The sequence below is a fragment of the Apium graveolens genome, chromosome 8, assembly GCF_009905375.1.
Source record: "Apium graveolens cultivar Ventura chromosome 8, ASM990537v1, whole genome shotgun sequence".
NCBI classification, from domain to species: domain Eukaryota; kingdom Viridiplantae; phylum Streptophyta; class Magnoliopsida; order Apiales; family Apiaceae; genus Apium; species Apium graveolens.
In genome coordinates, this window is record NC_133654.1 from 240,242,065 (window position 1) to 240,258,629 (window position 16,565).

At 34.2% G+C, this 16,565-nt stretch overlaps 4 protein-coding genes, 1 non-coding gene and 1 pseudogene across 5 annotated transcripts; 4 read left to right on the forward strand and 2 right to left on the reverse strand.

Moving 5' to 3' along the window:
* Positions 1 to 198: 198 nt before the first annotated feature.
* LOC141676845 (outer envelope pore protein 16-2, chloroplastic) lies at positions 199 to 3,231 on the forward strand. Its single transcript, XM_074482563.1, has 7 exons — positions 199 to 443; positions 553 to 604; positions 743 to 817; positions 1,679 to 1,710; positions 1,970 to 2,003; positions 2,445 to 2,512; positions 2,912 to 3,231. Exons 1-7 carry the CDS (start codon positions 312 to 314, stop codon positions 3,053 to 3,055), a joined length of 537 nt encoding a protein of 178 aa, XP_074338664.1. The 5' UTR covers positions 199 to 311; the 3' UTR covers positions 3,056 to 3,231.
* A 344-nt stretch (positions 3,232 to 3,575) lies between these two features.
* LOC141678606 (DNA-directed RNA polymerases II, IV and V subunit 9B-like) lies at positions 3,576 to 6,149 on the forward strand. Its single transcript, XM_074484952.1, has 4 exons — positions 3,576 to 3,714; positions 3,819 to 3,894; positions 4,916 to 5,074; positions 5,735 to 6,149. The coding sequence occupies exons 1-4, from the start codon at positions 3,686 to 3,688 to the stop codon at positions 5,813 to 5,815; spliced, it is 345 nt and encodes a 114-aa protein (XP_074341053.1). The 5' UTR covers positions 3,576 to 3,685; the 3' UTR covers positions 5,816 to 6,149.
* A 1,166-nt stretch (positions 6,150 to 7,315) lies between these two features.
* LOC141680487 (glucan endo-1,3-beta-glucosidase, basic vacuolar isoform-like) lies at positions 7,316 to 9,080 on the forward strand (annotated as a pseudogene).
* TRNAH-GUG (transfer RNA histidin (anticodon GUG)) lies at positions 9,000 to 9,071 on the reverse strand. Its single transcript has one exon. It is a non-coding gene; the product is annotated as a tRNA-His (tRNA).
* A 198-nt stretch (positions 9,081 to 9,278) lies between the features above and the next one.
* LOC141676706 (putative bifunctional TENA-E protein) lies at positions 9,279 to 13,196 on the reverse strand. Its single transcript, XM_074482409.1, has 3 exons — positions 12,915 to 13,196; positions 12,159 to 12,376; positions 9,279 to 9,783 (listed from the first exon to the last, which is right to left on the reverse strand). The coding sequence occupies exons 1-3, from the start codon at positions 13,086 to 13,088 to the stop codon at positions 9,468 to 9,470; spliced, it is 708 nt and encodes a 235-aa protein (XP_074338510.1). The 5' UTR covers positions 13,089 to 13,196; the 3' UTR covers positions 9,279 to 9,467.
* Positions 13,197 to 13,486: 290 nt separating this feature from the next.
* LOC141680489 (uncharacterized) lies at positions 13,487 to 14,584 on the forward strand. Its single transcript, XM_074486700.1, has one exon. The coding sequence runs from the start codon at positions 13,487 to 13,489 to the stop codon at positions 14,582 to 14,584; it is 1,098 nt and encodes a 365-aa protein (XP_074342801.1).
* Positions 14,585 to 16,565: the final 1,981 nt, after the last annotated feature.

The following is a 16,565-nucleotide window of genomic DNA, read 5'->3' on the forward strand; positions in this document are numbered from 1 at the left end:
AATAAAATTTTTAAATATTAATGGCATCTATTGAATCCGGTAATAATAAAGAAGGCCTTAGCTTGTGAGAATGGTCACAGGATAAGAGGACGCGTGTCTAAGAGGATCCACCAAGTTCGACTTATTGTTGGGCACGTAAACTCACCAGGACACGTGTCCTTCCACCCTCTACTCTTTCTGCATGGTATGTGAGCAATAATTAACACGGGGGTGCAAGTGCAACTCTCTCCTATTATCTCTTCTATATCTCAAACTTTCACACACAACACGCAGACTTTTGATAAGGAACCTAGAAAGAAAAAGAAAGCAAAATGGGAGGTAACAATTTGGAAACAAGATCACTGATAGATGAGCTGAGGCCTTTTGACAAGACTGCAGGTCTTTTTGATCTTGGTCACCCTCTTCTCAATCGCGTTGCTGAAAGCTTTGTCAAAGCTGCTGGTGTATGTATATCACCTTTCTTTTTTCACACACTCATGCGTGTATAAATGTTATAAATGTATAGATTTATTGATACATGTATTTTTGATTATTGCATTTGGGTGTTTTTAGATTGGAGCTATTCAGGCTGTTTCTCGAGAGGCTTATTTCACTGCCACTGAAAGTAAACTCATTAAATTATTTGTTTATGACTGTGTTTTAGTGTTTCTCTGTTGATCATGTTTATATTTTTTTTCCTAATAGATTGATTTAAAATATATATTGTACATGTTGTTTTAATAGTAGTTTGTTGGTGAAGCAGGTGCAAGTGGTGACAATGGTGGCATGCCCCCTGGGATAGGGGTCTCTAGGAGAAATCGCTTTCAAGACTTCAAGGGTATTTTACATTTACTCACAAACTATATCTCTGCTGTATATGTATTTGTTACATGTATGTTGTGTTCTGACTTCTGTTCAAAGCAATTAGATAGTGATATTTTGTGCACAAGTCAACTAATAGGCTGAAGATATATAGTCGTGTAGTGTTGTAAACCACGGCCTTTAGCAGGGTATGGGTGATTATTGTTGGTTTAAGGTGATGTGAATTCAGAATTCTAGTTCTTTAAGCTTTTACTGATAGTCTTTCATTTTTATTATCACATACATTCCAATTTGATAACTGACCAACTAAAACTGTATTCTAACTTGGTGGCAAGGCCGGCCCTGAGATTTAGGGGCCCTAGCCGAAATCAGTTTACGGGCCCTTATCTATATGAAATATGCAAATTCTTAAATTTTTACTTATAAGAGTTGAAATTTTTGGGGCCCTTTCCCCTAGGGGGCCCTAGGCGCGAGCCTTGCTCCACCCTTGCTTGGCGGAAAACCCCCCTGCATTCTACCTTTTAAGTATCTTAGTTTTACGCGAACCATATTTTTGGTTGGTTAGATTAAAAACTGATAGTTGGAGACGAATAATTGTGTTATTTGAACGCGGTTCTTGATCCTTAGGGTACTGGTCTAATGACAATGTTATTTTTTGTGATTCAGGTAATAGATTGACTGATAACGAAGACTTCAATTTTCTAATATCTTTTCCTATAATTTGGATGAATAGTTGATATTTTTGTGAATATATATGAACAATTGTTGAGTGAATACTTGATATGAATGTTATTCACTAGCCTGTATAAAATCAATCTGCTTCAGGTGGAATGTGGATAAGTTTGTTTAGTAAGGTGTGTTTTGATTTTCTTTGTAGGTGAAACTAACAAGAAGTCTATTGAGGCCCTGGTAAGTTGTTTGGAGTTACAAGTGTCGTTGTTTAGAGTTACAAGTTTCCTGAGGTACAATAACAGAAGAAAGTAGCAAGCAGTTCGGTTGTGCATCTGTTGTTGGTGGATGTTGGGGATAAGTCATATTCTCGCAATGTGTACATCCCTGGCAACCCTCTAGCACATAAAGCCACTCCTGTTTGCTGGTCTCTTCTGTGTATGATATACTTTCTGTTAATGTGGTGATTTTGGGATGTTAATAATTGCTTTCGTCTCAGGTCAAAGGCAGCGGAAAAGAGTCATTGCAATGGGGTGAGTTGCATAGTTACATAATTCTTAATTCATAATCCAGAGTTGCTTTTACTTGAGTAGGAAGAGTAATCAGAGGCCCACAGCCCAACTACAATCTGCATTTGTACTTTGATTTCCTGCCTTGTCCTATTATGTTGTCCTATTATGTTGCAGTGAAGCCACCTAATAAAAAATGGGAAAAAGTCGCTTGTTTAGTTGATCAACTGTAAGCAATGTATTTCTCTTACAAAATTAAACAAGTGTTCTGTACTTCTGTGGTTGTTTTAGGTTCTCTCGTGAAGCTAGTTGTGTACAGTAGTGTTAAATAAGCAGGAAAAGGATACAAGTCAGCTTGTTGTTCGAAGTGATAATGTTTGTTGTTCGAAGTGATAATGTTTGTATGATTTATGAATTTTGAGTGTTAAGTGAGCTAATAATAATTGGTTGCATCATGTATGCTAGGTTTAGCTGCTGGAATGTATTCAGGTCTTACTTATGGGCTAAAGGAGGCCCGTGGAGTTCATGATTGGGTAATGTTCCTTGTAGCATTTTTATATTTCGTCTTAATGGCTAGATATCTACCGATTAAAATTTAAAATACGAAGTTAGTGAAGTGAACACCATGTTTGTATTATGTGTGCTTCGAGTTTCGTTTTGTCTTGGTGATTACGAGTCATTTTTTAATAATCTTTGTCTAGTCTGTATAAGGCTGATTTTCCTGAAATCAACCAAGGAGAACCAAATAGTACAGTGCTTATGAAGAGTTGTTTTTTCCGGTTGAATGAACGAAAGATTATGAGCCATGGGGTGTTTTTTCTAAAGATGAGGAGAAATTTATGGTTTACATGTTCACAATGTGAGATAATCTGGTTGAACGTTCGTGTAATGTTAATCTAATGTTGTTTGCTCCTGGTTTCCGTATTCAACAGAAAAATAGCGCAATGGCTGGAGCAGTTACAGGAGCAGCACTGGCGCTAACATCAGATGATTCATCCCATGAGCAGATTGTGCAGTGTGCGATAACCGGTGCAGCAATCTCCACGGCTGCAAATCTTCTCACAGGAATATTCTAAGTGATAGCTAGTACTTGAACGAATACTAGCCATAGTAGTTGGACTTTGTTTAGCCATGTCTATGATGTTTATTGTAGCTCAGGTGCTCAAATCCTTATATATTTCCAAGTGACAACGAACTATGTGATTGTGTATTCCTATTAAGCAATTTGAATCTTATCTTTTGTTCTTGAGCATTCTTAATTAGGAGCATTTTTTCGCAAATCTGAAGCTTTCCACTCTGATTGAAAATTGTGATGTTTTATTTCCAATTATTTGCTAAATCGTTTTCAATCTTTTACTTGGAACTGTACAAATGCTCACCAACACGATAGCCCGAAAATCTCAACTGGAAATTTGTTGATGAAATAAAGTTAAAAGAGCTAAAAATATGAAGTGAATACAAAAAAAACAAAAATCGTTGGAGGAAATAATTTTTGAATCTGGTATTTTAGACTGGTGTATCATCAGGCCCATGGTATATTGGGCCTTAAGTGCTGCACAAAAAAAATCATTTTGTGAAAGTGGTTTTGATTTATGAGTCTTAAATGCTTTTTGCATCATTCCTTAGAAATAGATACCTGAAAGTTGAAACAGGGAAGAACTGGATCTTCTCTACACGCGCATACACATATAACGAGAGAGAGAGAGATGAGTACCATGAAGTTTTGCGGTATATGGTTAGTTACACAATAGTAACATAATTTTTACTTGTGTTTACTATATTTGTATCTTAATTTTCTTGATATTACTAATGTTGCTTTGTTGTAATAATTATAAACAGCAACAACAAACTGTATCCAGAGGAAGATACAGAGCAAACTAGACTTATCTATGTTTGTCGTAACTGTGATTACCAGGTCCCACCTACTTCTTTTCTCCTCTTGATATTCACTGTGTTTTGCACAAGGGTTTTTACAGATATTACAATCTTGACGCTCCCTTTATTTCATATTTGAATTTGGGGTTTTTGAATATAACCCTTGACATGCATTCTTTATATTTATATGTGTGTTTAGTGTATAAGTAAATGTTAGTGTTTCAGCTTCAACTTTTGAATTTTTGAAGTGTTTTTATTTGTTTTTGGTGAAGGGTTTTTCTCTATTATCTAAGCCCTTTTCGAAATAACCTGAATTACCTAGTATAAGTTGTTGGGAGTTATTAGTGCTTGGTTTGCGGAAAATAAGAATAATTGATTTCGCTTTCTTTAGTTTGAACAGTTAATCTCTTGATTAATTTTAGTTTTGGATGATTTCTACGATGTCTTAGTTCTGAAAAATTGGGTAGTTACAATTGGTCATTGTTATATTACTCAAACTTGTACTGATCTAATTGAGTATCAAAATGTAAGATTTAGGCCTTTAAAGAATTTGGGTTTATGGACTTCAACCTATGGAGATGAGCTTTTAATTTGGATGGGTTTATAGAGTGGATCACTGGGAGCCTGTCTATTTTTGGAGTAATATTCACGTTTCTGTCAGTTTGATTTTTGTTTGAGTTGAGGGTAGGAGGGCTAGTACTGAAACTTCTCCTAGATAAGCTCTAGTAACTTTTAAGGTGTTAACCCTCCTCAAACATAAGGCACTGGTATATGTGCTCAGTTGGAATGTATATCTTTAGCACATTCGTTTCTAAGTTAATGTGCCGATTCTTATATGGAGAATAATTTTCATCTTTCTTGACGGCGTTGAATGGTGATGTTTCACGGTAGATGTCATGTAATAGGGTGTTTAGGCAAGTTAGTCACTCTTTTTTGTAGTTAATTAACTACATTAATATCTCATTTCTGCTTGTCTTCATTTTGTCGTTCCAAATTTTATCAGAAATTTCCGAGCTCATTCTGATTACCAGTATTCTTTACTTTTGTTTAAAATTATACAGGAGGCAGCAGATAACAATTGTGTGTACAGGAAAGAAATAAATCACTCTGTTGGGGAGCGCTCCCAAGGGTTGCAGGAAGTTGCTGCAGATCCAACTCTGCCACGAACGAAATCAGTCCGTTGTGCTGTGTGCAATTACAGCGAAGCTGTCTTCTTCCAGGTTCGGTTTCTGGAGTGCAAACATCTTAAATCTTCATTAGTCTATTATATGTCGTGCTTGATGCTTCGCATTGTAGTTCCTCTTTTGTTTGTGTTTTTTTCCCCTTTTTGTTTGACTGGGAGAAGAAAGTATTTAAGCTTGCTTTCAAAGTTAAATTAATTTATTAAAGTTCAACTTCGAGTGCAAATCATAGTCTATGCACATCACACTATTTAGTTTAACTCTTTCTTTATTCACAAGATGAAAACTGCTAAAATGACTGCTCCATTGCCCACTCTTACAGAAATGCAGACTGTATTTTATGTGAAGACACTGAGAATTTCAAATGTTTTGTTTTTTTGAACTTCCATTCTTTCTGGTCGAATGGAATGTAGCTTCTTTTGGGTCGAATGGAATGTAGCTTTCGAAATGGACATAACTTTCATAAATTGAATCTGTAAATCTGTACATGTCCTCAGTCCTTTTAAAACTCTCACCTTGCAAATGTATTGCCTGAGCAATTTTTTTGACATGAAGGTTGAAATAATATGGACTTTATTTTTTTTTCTTTTTAACTGTAGATTCTATTAGCATCCATTGTCTACATACGCATACAAATATACAGGCAACTGCCAGGGGAGAAGAAGGTATGAGTTATAACTATTTTCATTGTGTGTGCAGGCAACTGCCAAGGGAGAAGAAGGTATGACACTGTTCTTTGTGTGCTGCAACCCAAATTGTGGCCACCGTTGGAGAGACTAAAACTGTACAAATGGACTGTGAAGAAGCAAATTGTTGGCATCATAAGCTGACAAAGAAATCGAAGAATGTTCTTATTCCAAAATGAATTTTGTAACTGCAGCTTAACTGTGTGGTCTATTGTATGCCTTCAAGCAAACTCAAACTCACTCGGAAAAGCTATGCTAATATGACTTATTATAGTTTTCCTTGAGGCTATGAATTTTTCTCCTAAAGACACCACCAGGTACAGCTTGTTAAGATTCACTTATTTCATATTTCTAATCTCAATCTCGGAAGGCTTGGAACTTCTGCCCTGAGTGCTTAATTACAGAGAACGTGAATAATTACGAATGTGTTAAAGCTTTTTCTAGTTGTCTTGAAGGTATCAAGTTCTACAATTAACTTTTCATGTTGTTATCCATATGGAGATATAGGGATCACCTATCCCGTATCAATGAATCCCATTCTCAGTGTGGCATAACAAACTATAATCTCCTATCATAATGATCTGAAAAAGCACAAAACGCCCTGCACATGTTATAGATCTTGTAGTAAACTAGTACTAGTGAACATCTAAATGCCGATAAAGTATTGAGTATCGTTTTTAGTGTGCTATATAACTTGGTTCTTCGCCTATTAGGTGGCTTCTACCCTGCTTTGACTCCTTACCGGAAGAGGGTTCAGGCATTGTTAACGAGAGTATTCGACTAAAAAAAGATTTTTGCATCACAGCTCTTTGTTGATAAGAATGTTCTAAATGGCTGGCATGCATGCACTCATAGTTTGGAATGGTAACAGTGTGACACTAAAACTCTAAGAGGTGATCAAGGATGGACACTCTCTTAAATTGTAGTGTATACTCCTATAAAAGTAGTTTGAATCGGCAAAGGAATCAGCGGATATGCTCATGTCATATACTTTGTTTATATGATTTCCATATTTAATCCCTGATTTTTGGTGCATATGCAAAGTAACATATGAATTACACAGTTCTTTGAAGCTATATCGGAAGTGATAAACATCCGTCAATCGAATTTAAATGGCAGGACGAGAAATCTAGCAATACCTTTAATCGAAAATTGATTAGGGGGTACTAATAGTTGTAACTTGTAATGACTTGTGAATTGTTTTCCTTTCAAGTTAAAAGGATGGTCATTTATTTTACTAATTGTTTATTTCGGAAATCTCCTTGCTTTATAAACCATGGTCCGGACTCCTCGCAAGCTTAACATTAAAAACTGACGTGAATGCAGAGGTGCATCACTCTGATCTGCTTTTATTTTTTTTAGATCATCATACCAAGGCATATTATGAGCATACCATACGCCCTTAAACTACATAACTTTTTCTAAAAATAAAGAAACTCTTTATTTGTCCTTTGCTCATTAAAATGGTTTGTCATGAAAAAACAAAACATGCCCTTTTCCAAAAGCCGCCCTAATTTTAAAACATATGTACATCACCACGCTTACCAAATATAACTAGAAGAGTATTAAGAGATATGATAAGTTCTAGATAAAAATGAAAGTATCTACCAAGTTGATTATAATTCATTATAGCCTGTGGGGTTTTCATGCACTCTGCATTTATATAGATGATCTCCGTGACCTATATAATACTAGCTTGAAACAACAAAGAGCTCACCCTATAGGTGCATGCTATGGAATGATGGGAAACAACTTACCCCTGCACGTGTTCTGAAAAGTGTATTAAGCGGCTGTTTAAGCGGAATCAGATCATTAAACGCTTCGATTTTATATTAATCGAATAATTGAATATTTTTAAAAATTAAGCGGTTAGTAAGCGGATTAAAAGGTCATTAAGCGGTCAAACTGATTTTGACTTGTCAAATTTTAAATTTAAATATTAATATTTATTTTAATAAAACAATGATCTTGATTAAAAAATAAAAATATATAAGTTTTTAAGAAAAAAATATGTTTATATTCTTGATACTTTATTTATTTTCATTAATTTAGTTTTACACATATTATTATTATCAATACAATTTCAAATAAATATTATTTATCCGTTTATAGGCCTGCTTAAAATTTCGTTTAAATGTCCGCTTAACCGTTTAAGCGTCCGCTTAACTGCTAGAAGGTCTTCCCGCCGCTGAGGATCGATTTGCGTTTTTTTAGAACACCGCCTGCAACAGAAGTTATAAATCTGTACAAATCTAACAACATTGTTGCCCCAAGACTCTATGATCGGGACCATGCGTCTTTAGAAGCTTTAAGAGATGCTAATATCATAACCATGATAGGAGTCCCCAACTCGGACCTTCGAATTTTAGCCACCAATCCCTGTTTTGCATTTGATTGGGTATGAAGAAATGTGGGAGACTTTTACCCACAAGTTAAATTTCGATACATAGCCGTTGGAAATGAAATCAGACCTCTCAATGATGCCACATCTTGGATGGCTCAGTATGTTCTCCCTGCAATGCAAAACATCCAAAATGCTGTTTATACTTATAACCTCCATGACACCGTCTCAGAGTTTCGACTGCAGTTGGCATGACACTGACTGGGAACTCATTTCCACCATAAACTGGAAATTCCCGCGATCACATCAGATGGTATTTTGATCCAATCATCAATTTTCTAGTAGCAAACAACACGCCATTGCTTGCAAATGTGTACCCTTATTTTAAGCCATATTGGCAATTCCAGAGACATTTCTGTGGCCTATGCTACGTTTACTTCTCCTGGAGTTGTGATTTGGGACAATGGCCTCGGATATCAAATCTTTTTGATGCAATGATGGATGCATTATACGCTGCCCTTGAGAGAGCCGGAGGTGGTTCATTAAAAGTAGTTGTGTCAGAGACAGGATGGCCATCTGCTGGTGGGGTTTCAACACGTTTGAAAATGCACAAAATTATTGATCTAGATTGATTCAACATATCCTAACTGCTACACCTAGGAGACCTCAGAGACTAGAGGCGTATTGGTTTGCAACATTAGACCAAAATAACAAATCTCCTGAATATGAGAAATACTTTGGACTGTTTTTTGCAGACAAAAGGCCTAAATTCTCACGCAGGGGTTCTCTGGAAGGACCTGGGGTTATCTATGCTGAGAATAGTACAAGTTTCACTTCACTGAAGAGTGACTTGTGTTTTTCATGGTTTTTGGTTCTTCTGTTTAAAAAAAGAAGGAAATTTGGGTGGGTGACTTCCCATATTATTTCAAAACAAATTTGTGGCTGCTGGGATTCGAGCCCAGGTCTCCACGGCCACAACGTGGAATTCTTACCACTAAACTACAGCCACAGGTTGTGATGAGTTTATGACAACAACAATAATATACAGAGAGATTATGACTAACAGCTGACCAAAAGATCAAATATACAGGCCATATAGGAACATGGACTTTAGAAATTATATGGTCTCTGCACCTGAAACAAGTTCAGCAACAAAGCATGTCCCATTTAGTAGATAGATATTCCAAGACCAGGCAAAAATTGCTCCAGACACCGCTCAGAACACACTTGCATGTTCACATTATTCAAGTTAATAACATTTGAAAGTTTACGCACCGGAAAACGAGTACATATTCGTAACTTATATAACAAGGGTCCCATAGAATACAGAAGCTATTCATTGTAAAGAAACAGAAGAGGCATCGACAAGGTCACCTCTTTATGCATTTACTAAAAACATAAGCACTTAGATCTCCCCTTTGCTCATGTTCCAGAATTCAATTTCATGTTCAAGGACTGTTACAAAAACTTGCTCAGCTTTTGCAATGATATCAATTGATGCCTTCTCCAAACAACGGTCAGCTATATTCTGAAGGGAATGACAGTACTGACTGAAGCCACTGTTACCCCATCTTTGGCAAGTATCCTTAAGTTCATCTGGTATTTTTGATCTGTCTTCTAGACAGTGAGAAAAGCTCACTTGATAAACGGTTTCAATAGCCCAAAATGCAGTAATTGCTACTGCATATTCGATTTCTGAACTCATTAGTCTCTTCAGAAAACTGCAGCAAAAGAGATAAAACTGTACATAATAACATGATAATAAATAATATATAGATGATGTGGAGAGATGTCAGCTTAATGAAATATATAGGTGAAAAGTGAAATTTTGCTTGGTTAAAATTCTTTGCATACCATAGCCTCAAACACATGCTGTGCTAATAAACACAAAAGATCATTTATACTATTTGTGCATACATAATATATTAATATTAGTGACTCGTTTGCTACTTTCAATATTGAATAGGCTCCTATATGTGATATTTCTGTGTTTTGATTGTTCCATGCGCATCTATACTCTTTATTAATAAGCGAAACCATATATAATTTGGTGTTAAAAGTACCAAAGTACCAAAGTACCAAATTTTGGTACTTACCTCACATAATTTGACTTCTATTCTCTATAAACTTTGTTTTTTTTAACACAAATCGACTTTTATTCTTTGTAAATTTTATTTTATTTTTAGTTAGTATTCATCCAATCGTCTATTTACTTCATGAAATAAAAATATTTTTTAAATGATTTATAAATTATATAAAAAATTTATTAAGTTACGTTAAATTAAGTAAAATAACTTATATTTATTTTTAATTTTAGAAAAACTACAAACTACTAGGTATACTACTAACACGAATTGACTTATATCCTCTGTCAACTTTATTTATTTATAAATTATATTAAAAATTTATTAAGTTATGTTAAATTAAGTAAAATAACATATATATACTTTTATTTTGAAAAACTACTAACTACAAAGTAAACTATTAACATGAATTGACTTCTATTCTCTGTAAACTTTATTTTCTATAGCATTATTTTAAAAATAATTAATTAATAGCAAATGACTTTAGTAACATTTATTAACTTTTAAACTGAAAATTATTGATTTAACGATCGTATTTGTTATTGTCCATCACAACGTTTATTTACTTTAAATTAAAAAACATATTTTAATAGTAACAGATTTATGGGCTGTATTTAGATTATATTAAGTAATATTAAATTAAGTTTAATAACATCTATTTTTTAATTTGTAAATTAATTTTTATCGATAATTAAGTAATATTAAATAAACTATATTGAAAAGGCTAATTATAAGATAATTATCAAATTATATTAATTAATATTAAATCATCTAAAGAACAGATATTTGGTTCATAAGATAGAGATACAATTCGTTTCATAAAAATAAAACTAATATGTTAGATTTCTATATCAAGTAAAACAATGCAAACCTAGAATTATAGTGAAAAATTTCATAACTGATTCGATTCTTTTTAACCACATAACTATTTTTTGCAAGTAACAATTTAATATTTGATATTAATATATTAATTTTAATTCGTGTTTCGCACGGATTATAAAAAAATCTCTACAAATATTAATTGGATATTTTAAGTCTCGGGCCCGTGTTTCGCACGGGTTATCAACTATCTATACTAATAAGTGTCCCAAATCTTGGTCCTCATTAGAAAATTATACAACTATTTTTAAAATTTTATGTAATAAAATCTCAACGAACAAAAATTAACTTCTACTCTCTGTAAATTTTATTTTCCTTCAATTTTTATTTGTTGCTGAACATCCAAGCGTCGGTTTACTTTAAAATAATCGTATTAGTAAGTTAAAATGTCAGATTTATATAAGTAATTAGGTGCATGCATAACTAGAACTATACCGTGAAATTTTAGAGTTACACTTAACTCCGATTTTTTAACTACATATTTTAACAACATTTTATATATTATATTTAAATCTATATTTTGCACGGATTATGAGTTTCAATTTTATGCAAATAATAATGTGATACTATTATTTTTAAGCTAAGCACGGGTTACCAACTAGTATCATATAATAGAAGTAGCTCAGTGGTAGAGTAGTCGGCTGTAAACTCACTGGTTGTATATGAAACATAGACAGGAGAAGTTTGTTTTTTGTCAACTATTCAATAAAGGTTGTTTGCTTCATTAAACTTTTTTACACAAAGGTACATAAACGTAGACATGACAAAGAATTGTGCAGTCATAGCTGTACGCTAAAGCACAAACACAAGCCAGAAAACTGACATCTAAAAACCCAATGTGAATTAACTTGCTTTGATCGACAAAAAGCAAGACACCAAGTTCAAAGGAAAAGGCCAAACCAGGACACTATATAGGATGCAATACAGTGTTAATAGCTAAACCCGGACTCAAAATACTAAATAGGGTGCAAATGCTAGCGTTGATAGCGAGCAGTTCATGTCTTATGTTACAACCATCAACGACTTAGACTTTAGAGAACAAAAATATTGTAAGTCTTTACCCCAGAATTTCAAATATCGAATATAATTAGTTAGTACTGTAAGTCATAAAAATATCTAACGGATTTGGTTACCTGCAGTACATGAGGTTTGCTCTTTGTGGAATATCACTGGTCAGTGAAACCTCCCATCTAGAAGCTTCTTCCTTAAACCATGCAATCTCATCATTTAAAGAGGCCATGCCACCTAGAATGATGTCCATATCCGAACTATCATCCGATTCCTCGCAAGCTTTCACCAAGACACTTGCAACGAAAGGGACAAACGCTCTAACATATATGTAATCCTGTCCCTGCATCACATATGCAGCAATAACCAATAAACTCAACAAATAAACCATAACAATTTAATCCACTTGTCCTACCCTTGTAAGATCCTAAACATCACGTATCAGTTAGTAACATTTTGTCTTTCAGCTAAATATAAAGTAGTCGCAATTCTTGAACAAAGCAATATATTGAAACTAGATTCTAATTGGTATAACCATCAAATTTATCACAAAAATACATAACTAAAACCCAAATATATAGCAAACTTCTTACAATACTACCCTGTCCTCAAATTAGACACATTGTTAATAAAAAATGTGTGCTTGTTATCTTTACGAAAAACAAGGGTAAAACTGCATATCTGCAAGGGATACAACTTATTTTCTCACAATCTTCCAACAATATCTTCTTGAAAATAAACTTCTTGAGTATTACCAACTATAAAAATACAATTTTTTTAATGGGCAAACAGTTAAAATCATGCTAAAACAAAATATTCATTCACAAGATTAAAAAGGGGTACTTTAAAATAGAACAAAGAAAAAAGAAAAGAGAAGGTACCAGCCAAATCTTGAAGGAAGAAGAATCAATTGTGCCATCTTTAATGCTAAGAATAAAAGGGTGTCTTGTAGCTTGTTTGTAAATTGAAGTGTGCTTTTTGACCCATGATTCTGTTATGTTTGTTTTGTTAGACTTGAATTTCTCAGCTTCAACTTCACTTGCCTCCCACTCCATTTCTCCTCCCCTGTTTCTTTCTTCCCTTGTCTATTATTGTGTACATATGTTATGACCCACCAAGAAAATTAACTCAAAAATAGAAACTTAAAAGAAAAAGATGTTATGTAATTAGTAGATGACTTTTGATCTTTCATATGTCTACATTAATTATAAATTTTTGGCTCTCCATTTTCTTGTAATATTCATCCTATTAGCCTATATAAGACTTGCTTGTATCATTGTTATGTACACAAGAATAAGATGTTCTCTTATCTTATTAGTTAGTTATCTCTCAAAGTCTCCTATATATTATATTATATATAACACGTTAATAGCACGATAGTATAAAAAGGAGAGAAGGGAAAATTTCCAGCTTGCGGCCTTTTATAGTGTTCTTCTGTTCTTGTTTAGTGATAATGTCGAATCTTACAAAACTTGAGTTCAACGCACTTGATGTCACCGGCAAAAATTATTTAACATGGATTCTTGATGTTGAAATCCATCTTAGTGCAATAGGTCTCGGTGACACCATAAAAGAGGGAAATAAAACCTCTGAACAAGACAAGGCAAAAGCCATGATATTTCTTCGCCATCACCTTGATGAAGGATTGAAAACTGAATATCTGACTATTAAAGATCCATCAACTCTTTGGAAGGATCTTAAAGAAAGATATGACCACCAGAAAACGGTGATACTTCCTAAAGCTCGCTATGATTGGCTACACTTGCGATTGCAAGATTATAAAAGTGTGAGTGAGGATAACTCTGCCATGTTTAAAATTACATCTCAATTGAAATTATTTGGCGAGAATATCACCGACAAAGATATGTTGGAAAAAATATATTCCACTTTCCATGCCAACAATATGCTTTTGCAGCAACAATATCGTGAACGTAGATTCACGAAATTTTCTGAGCTGATTTCTGTCTTACTTCTTGCTGAACAAAATAATGAACTTTTGATGAAAAATCATCAAGCACGTCCAACTGGCTCAACCCCATTCCCTGAAGTGAATGCGATGACTAACAATGAATATAGAGATAATAAATCATTTGGACGTGGGCATGGGCATGGATATGGACGTGGTCGTGGACGTGGGTATGGACGTGCCCGTGGTTTTGGGCGTGATCGAGGCCGTAGTAATCAACAAAATCCTCCGAACTTTAAAAGAAAATCTTACTACCAGAAAAGGACAACAAATGAGGAGAAACCCGAGGGAAGTACGATGGTTAAAAGGGGTGAAAGTACTTGTAGTCGTTGTGGAATGAAAGGTCATTGGAGAAGTACATGTCGTACCTCCAAACACTTTGTTGACCTATATCAGGCATCTTTGAAAAATGTTGAAACTAATTTCACCGAACAGAATGATCCTTTGGGGATCGCCCATCTTGAATCACACCTCGGAAGTGACAATCAAGTTGATCCTTCGGGCTTTACTCACATGGAAGTTGGTGATTTCTTTGAAGATATTGATGTGAACATGCCTAAATTTGGTGGTGATGAGCATAATTAAACAAGATCTTACCGTGCTAGTTGAACTTTTTCTTTATGTTGGACTATCTATTTTTAAACTTTGAACTATGATAATCATTATTATCAGTTGCATATATAATTTTCTTTCGTTAATGAAGTACTTGAGATATTTAACTTCTACTTCTGATTTATATTTTATTTGTCATGAAAAAATATGGCCAGCAGCCTCTCATCATATGTTAAAAGAGATGAGGAATCTTTTTGTTTGGCGGATAGTGCAACCACACATACAATTTTAAAAAATCAGAAATATTTTTCGCATCTAGCATTAGCCAAAGCTAATGTAAATACAATATCGGGTGCATCAGATATAATTGAAGGCTCCGGAAGAGCAAGTATAGTGCTACCTAATGGTACATGTTTATTGATTGCAAATGCAATGTTTTCCACCGGATAAAAAAGAAATCTTTTGAGTTTTAAAGATATACGCCAGAATGGCTATCATATTGAGACAACAAATGAACATGAAAATGAATATTTATGTATCACGGCTATTGTCTCAGGGAGGAAACATGTGATAGAAAAACTCCCATCATATAATTCTGGATTATATTATACTTTCATAAATTCAGTTGAGTCACATATGACTATTAATAAAAGGTTTATTGACCCGAGAAATTTTATTATATGGCATGATCGTTTAGGCCATCCGGGTTCAACAATGATGCGAAGAATTATTGAAAATTCAAATGGACATCCACTCAAAAACAAAATTATTCCATTGTCCAAAGATTTTTCATGTGTTGCTTGTTTTCAAGGAAAATTGATAACAAAACCATCTCCTGTGAAAGTTGCAATTGAATGTCCAAAGTTTTTGGAGCGAATTCAAGGAGATATATGTGGACCTATTACCTCATCCAGTGGACCATTTCAATATTTTATGGTACTCATTGATGCATTCACACGATGGTCACATGTTACTTTATTGTCCACTCGTAATATTGCTTTTGCACGACTTCTTGCTCAAATAATTCGATTAAGAGCACAATTTCCTGATCATAATATAAAGAAAATAAGATTGGACAATGCAGGAGAATTTACATCCCAATATTTTAATGATTATTGTATGTCGATTGGGATTGAAGTGGAACATTCTGTTGCCCACACACACACTCAAAATGGTCTTGCTGAGTCTTTCATTAAAAGGTTACAGTTAATTGCAAGACCATTACTTATGAAAACAAATTTACCAAATTCTGCATGGGGGCATGCGATTTTACATGCGGCTTCTTTAGTTCGGTTAAGACCGACTTCTTATCATAAATATTCCTCACTACAACTAGTAAATGGTCAAGAACCAAATATCTCTCACTTGAAAATTTTTGGGTGTGCAGTTTATGTTCCAATATCCCCTCCCTAACGAACAAAAATGGGACCTCAAAGAAGATTAGGGGTATATATTGGATTTGATTCTCCCTCGATTATTAAATATTTGGAGCCCATGACTGGTGATTTATTCACGGCAAGATTTGCCGATTGTCAATTTGATGAGACAGTTTTTCCGGCATTAGAGGGAGATAAGACAAAATTCGAAAAAGAAAAGCAAGAAATTTTGTGGAATGCAGTATCCCTGTCTCATTATGATCCTCGTACAAATCAATGTGAACTTGAAGTTCAAAAGATTATCCACCTACAAGAAGTCGCAAATAGATTGCCTGATGCTTTTACTGATGTCAAGAATGTGACAAAATCACATATACCAGCTGTTAATGTTCCTTGTAAGATTAAACTTCCTGAAGAAAATAATAAAATCATGCTAGCAAATGAGTCTAAAGCACGCTAGAAGCGTGGTAGACCAATTGGATCCAAGGATAAAACTCCAAGAAAAACAAAGAAACTTGATAAGGAAGTTGGACAATCAAATGGCATCATAGAATTGATCACTGAAGAGACGTCTTCCAAGGATGATCAAACACCTAAAATTGTTGACAATGAAGAGATCTCGATAAATTATGTCATTT

Coding starts and splice junctions, on each gene's coding strand:
- LOC141678606 (XM_074484952.1), top strand. CDS start 3,686: ATGAGTACCATGAAGTTTTGCGGTATATG. Junction 3,715..3,818: donor ATGAAGTTTTGCGGTATATG/GTTAGTTACACA, acceptor AATTATAAACAG/CAACAACAAACTGTATCCAG. Junction 5,075..5,734: donor GCGAAGCTGTCTTCTTCCAG/GTTCGGTTTCTG, acceptor TTGTGTGTGCAG/GCAACTGCCAAGGGAGAAGA.
- LOC141676845 (XM_074482563.1), top strand. CDS start 312: ATGGGAGGTAACAATTTGGAAACAAGATCACTGATAGATGAGCTGAGG. Junction 1,711..1,969: donor AGAAGTCTATTGAGGCCCTG/GTAAGTTGTTTG, acceptor CTTTCGTCTCAG/GTCAAAGGCAGCGGAAAAGA. Junction 2,004..2,444: donor AAAAGAGTCATTGCAATGGG/GTGAGTTGCATA, acceptor CATGTATGCTAG/GTTTAGCTGCTGGAATGTAT.
- LOC141676706 (XM_074482409.1), bottom strand. CDS start 13,088: ATGGAGTGGGAGGCAAGTGAAGTTGAAGCTGAGAAATTCAAGTCTAAC. Junction 12,377..12,914: donor CTTCCTTCAAGATTTGGCTG/GTACCTTCTCTT, acceptor TATGTGATGCAG/GGACAGGATTACATATATGT. Junction 9,784..12,158: donor GCAAACCTCATGTACTGCAG/GTAACCAAATCC, acceptor CTTTTGCTGCAG/TTTTCTGAAGAGACTAATGA.
- LOC141680489 (XM_074486700.1), top strand. CDS start 13,487: ATGTCGAATCTTACAAAACTTGAGTTCAACGCACTTGATGTCACCGGC.